The sequence below is a fragment of the Centrocercus urophasianus genome, unplaced genomic scaffold, assembly GCF_019232065.1.
Source record: "Centrocercus urophasianus isolate 14NV4802_14NV808 unplaced genomic scaffold, USGS_Curo_1.0 seq_37, whole genome shotgun sequence".
Classification (NCBI taxonomy): domain Eukaryota; kingdom Metazoa; phylum Chordata; class Aves; order Galliformes; family Phasianidae; genus Centrocercus; species Centrocercus urophasianus.
Window position 1 is genome coordinate 1,330,815 of NW_024884944.1, and position 4,931 is coordinate 1,335,745.

Consider the following 4,931-nt stretch of genomic DNA (forward strand, 5'->3'; position numbering starts at 1 on the left):
AAGCTTTCCAGTTTTTGCACCAAAAAAAAAAAAAAAAAAAAAAAAAAGGAAAAAGAAAGAAAAGCACACACCCCGGTATCTTAAAATAGAGAGCAGGGAGGAGAGAGGAGCGCAGGGATCCTCCCAGCCGGGCGCAGGGTAACAATGGTGCTCGGCGGGGAGCAGCGGGCGCCCTGATTGACAGCCGGAGCGTCCTAAAAAGGCCGCGGGGAGATGCTTATCGGCACGGTTATATAGCGGGGCAGCGGCGCTGCGAGTCGAGGGAGCGCCGCCGAACCGAGCCGAGCCCAGCATAGCCCAGCGTAGCCCAGCATAGCCCAGCATAGCCCAGCGCTGCGGAGCGCGGACCGAGCGCGGGGGCAGCGCCCGCAGGAGGAGCTCGGGCGGCTCCGCGCCCCATCCATGAGCGGCCGCCCGCCGCCCTGGCAGCCCCGCGCAGCCCCGCGGCCCCGGGGCCGGCCATGCACTGCCCGCCGCAGCCCCGGCTCGCCAAGGCAGGCAGGAGGCGCTACAAGACTTTCATGATCGACGAAATCCTCTCCAAGGAGACGTGCGATTACTTCGAGAAACTTTCTCTCTATTCCGTCTGTCCGTCCCTCCTGGTCCGGCCCAAGCCGCTGCACTCCTGCGCGGGTAAGGAGGGCTGGGGAGGGTTGGGGCGGGGATCGCTGAGCATCGCTGGGACCAAACTGTGCCCCCCGGGGCCGATCCCATCGGGAGAGCGGCTCCCGGTGAGGGGGGGATGCGGAGGGAGCGTCCCGACCTCGCTGTGCGGCGGCTGATTTTAGTACATGGCAGTGAGCAGGATGGGATCTCGACCGCAGGTGTTTCACAAATGGATCGGTCTGACGTGAGCTCTGAAAGATCCACGTGCGCAGTAAAAATGTCGTCCCTGTCACGCGTTCCAATTTTAAACAAAAAGAGCCCATTTTCTGGCAGGGCAGATAGTTTCTGCAGTTATATTCTTCCCGTAGTGCCACCCTTGTGGCACCCAATGGAGCAGATGGTGAAGCTGGGACTTAGCAATACGTGACTAAAAAATCCGTAACTATTCAAGAACAATCTTTAAAAGCTTAATTTTTGGTAACGTATCAGGGCCAAAATTTTGTTTTTCCTTGCGCTGAAAAAATGCACTTTGCGTTTGCGTGTTTAAAAATTCAAGTCCTACTTTGGCTCTTTTATTTCCTTCCTCCTTCAGTGCTCTGTTGAATTTAAATAAGAGGGATCTCTCCAGGTCCCAGCACTTAATGTGCCAATATAAAACTTGCTGTTGGGTTACACAGAGTTTGATCAGCGCAGTAATCCCCTGGTCTTTCTCCAACCTCAATATTTATTTTGCAAATGTAATTAACTGAAGATCCCAAATTGATTGGGAGGTCTGAAGTTACATGAGTAGTGTCATCTTCGTTCCAAATTTATTTCTTCCTATTGAGTTGCAGCGGCACGCATTGCCTCCCCGAACCGAGCGCGCCATGCTGCCCTGTGAGGAGACCTGGTTGTTAATCAGGATGTTGTTAACGAGGGGGGTTTTGAGCGCTGATCCCTTGCTGCTGCATGGACAGCAAAGTCCTGTGCTTGGCCAAAAGAGGCACAGAGGGCTCAGATGGGGGGGTAAGCCCAGTTCTGCCTTTGCTGGGGTCAATGGCGCGGCTGCACAGATCTGCAGGGAGGAGATCCCTGTCTCCTCCTTCTGCCTCTGCTGTATGGAAAGCCTTAGAGAAGAAAGCAGCCCTTAGCACCCAGAAGGAACATGAGTATTCACCCAGAATCATGCCTGACCAGGTCAGGACCAAAAAGGCTGCACTGTGAATGTGCCCTTCAGCCAAAGAGATCATTGGGGTTTGCAGTGGGTGGGTGCTTCCAGCAGCTGTTCTAACGCACCCCTCTGGGGGAGGGGGGGGGGAATAAACTTTATGATTATGTGTTTCTGTGATATAGCAAATACCAGAGAATAATATTTATTCATTAAATGGTCATTAATAATTCTCAGATGATTCAACTGTGGGTTCTGAGCTCTGCAGTTAAAGCCGTGCTTCGCTTTGTGCCTGGGACTGTTAATGAATTTGCCCTCAAGTTTGTGTTTTCAGCCCCAGCTCTGGGCTGCCCCATAGCAGTGATGTCAGCTGGTCTGCAGCTCTGCCTCATGGAGCTGCAGGGATTGGGAATTGCAGGGCAGAGATTTGGTGGTGGGATTAAAACCGTGCAAGGAACGGCTGCAAAAGTCCATGCTTCCAAACGGTGAGCCTCCCAAGGAGGGTAGGTGCTACTGAACAGCAAGTGGTAGCGAATGGGATTTCTGTTATTGTCTTAGAAATGAAGCAGAGCACAGAAACAACTACATCTGATAAATACCCACCACAAATCTGTTTGAAAAACTAAACTGCAAAGCGACCAAAGCCTGAAGAAATGCACGATGGCACTGAACTTCTGCCCGTGCTTCCTTTATTGAGGTGAGCAGGAAAGCAGTGAGCACAGATTTTCACTGCGGCCTGAAATAATTTCAGTAAAGTTTTGCAGCACTTTCTTGAGCTGAAGAGTGAATTGCTCTTTCATCCTGGGTGAATTTGGAGCCCTCTGATATGCTTTATAGTTTCCTCGAAGCTGAAAGATATAAGACGTTCAGCACGCGCGTTTAATGACATCTGTTAGGAGAAGAGAGCTGAACAAAATTGCTGAGCAGATGGAAAATACTTTCAGTTTTGGCTGTGGTGGAAGTTGAGATATTTACGTGTGTGTAGATTTTAGTTGGAAGGAGATTCAGGGTTGATGGAAGGCTCGCTGCTCCCGTTGGGAAGATTCCCATTGCGAGGAGCTCAAAGTGAGCCCCCAGCAGACCCAGAGTTTGGAAAGAAAAATGTGATTTCCCCTGTAAGGGATCAGCACTTAGCTTGAATTTGGTGTAACTGTGGTATTTTCTGGGCCACAGAAATAGAAAAGCTGTACTTACACCAAATCTTACAAACTACACGGCCAGGTTCGCAGCCATCAGGGCTGATAAATGATTAGGTATTCTGAGGGGAAGTATTTTCAGGTGGTGGTTAACATCTCTTTCACTGATGAATTGGATAGTGAAAATATCATTCTCTTTTATGATATTTAATTACTTATTGGTTTTTCACAGAATAAACAGGGCAAGTAATGGCCGCAGGCTCCATGCATGCCACGCTGGGCTTCTTGTCCTGAATTCTGGAGGCTGAGAAACTCCAACTCCGACTTCCATAGTAATCACTTTTTAAATCATCTTTTTTTATTAATGTAAATCGTTTTTTGGCTTCGAGTGCCTAAAACATTTCTCAGGAGGCTCTGTACCCGTTCTGCTTTGTTCCCCCTATTTTTAAGTCGCGGCTCAGTGTGAGGTTCCAAATCCAGCTGCCTTATTTGTGGCTGCCGATGTGATAAAGAATCCAAGGGCTCTTCAGTGAGTGGTGCTGGAAGATCCAACTGGAAAAGTGCCGTATCTGAAAACATAACTCAAATCCATTGAAAAATACAAGGGTGTCCATGGTGGGTGGGGGGAGCTGCCGCTGTCCCAGGCGATTCGGGGCATCATCTGTTAATGGTGAGCAGTGCTGGTTCAGAAAGTCCTTCGTAAACCATCCATGTGAGTTGAGGTGTTGGATTTGGAAAGAATCACGCTGTCCTTTCCAAGGGGGCTTGCTTCAAAACTGCAGGTTGTTTGAGCAAAGCTGGCAGCGCCGATTATTGGTTGTGTATTATTGCTGCGGTCTGTTGTATGTGATTTGTTGTATATTATTTGTTGTTAATTATTAATTGTATATTATTAGTTGTGTGCGCTCTGTGGGGGGCTCAGAAAGAAACACAAATTTGCAGGTATCTCAGTGTGTCGCTTCATTTAAATGATTATTTGGGGTATTTTTTGTGTGTGGGGGAGAAGAAGTGGGGAAAGTAAGACCTTGTTTTCTGTTTGTACGCTCAGGGTTTTAATGGATGTAACACAGAATTGCTCTAAACTCGAAATTTTATTTTCCAGTTCTTCTGTTTTTTAATATCTTTATTTTTTTTAATGTTGGGGTAAAAGTGGGAACTGCTGATCCCGAAGATTTTTGAGCTGTCATTATATGGACATATTTGAGTTCTTTCAGTGCTTTGGACTAAATGAAGTGGCACAGTGAACACGGTGGGAAATCATTGCTGGAGCAGCAAAGCGCGAGCTTTGGCATTCCTGATTTCTGATCAGTCTTGGCAACCTGGTGAGGAATTCATAGTGGGAAAGTAGATTTACTGCGTCCTGAAACAGCTCAGTTTCTGTACAAGTGACCTCACAACACTGAGAGATTCTGTTCAGCATGGCCTTGATATGGCCGAGGGTTGGATTTGCTCTGAGACATTGCATAGGGCTGGGGTGGAAGCCGCTTCTCTTGGTGAAATACTTTGCTGACCCTTTTTTTCTTCAGATTGAACGGATATTGTTACGGAGCTCCTGGGGGAGAGCTGGGAAAGGAGAAGGGATCGGTGCAGAATGCGTCCCAGTGCGGGGAAAAATGAGATGCCAGCCACTCTGAGTGCATTGCATGAAACGTAGCAGCTGGATTCATCATTTACAGCAATGCAGAGCAGTGGTGAACCTTATGCCAGGCCAGCTCACACCTGAGCAAAGCCAAACTTTGGGTTGCTGCATCCCATCTGGATCCCAACCGTTGGAATAGGTTCTGTATTGTGCTGTGTGCCCTGCGTGCTGACCTGAACATCCTGTTTCTGTGCCTGTGATGGCAGGAGCTGGGCTGTGAGGGAGATCCATGTCCCCATAGGCTTTGCTGTGGGGATGCACACGGTGCTGTGCTGACCCAAAGCACGGAGCTGCCAGCATCTGTGTGCATCCAGTGCTGCTGCAGTGCTGATGGTGTGGGAGTTATTTCTGGGTTTTATGTGAAGGCACAGGCACAGAAACAGGATGTTCAGGTCAGCACGCA

At 48.9% G+C, this 4,931-nt stretch overlaps 1 protein-coding gene across 1 annotated transcript in view; it reads left to right on the top strand.

The window, feature by feature from the left end:
• The first annotated feature begins 461 nt into the window (after positions 1-461).
• BARX2 (BARX homeobox 2) overlaps positions 462-4,931 on the top strand; it is a 26,444-nt gene continuing 21,974 nt past the window's right edge. The window contains exon 1 of the mRNA XM_042832135.1: positions 462-633. Coding sequence (XP_042688069.1) covers positions 462-633 — 172 coding nt within the window. The remainder of the gene's footprint in view (positions 634-4,931) is intronic.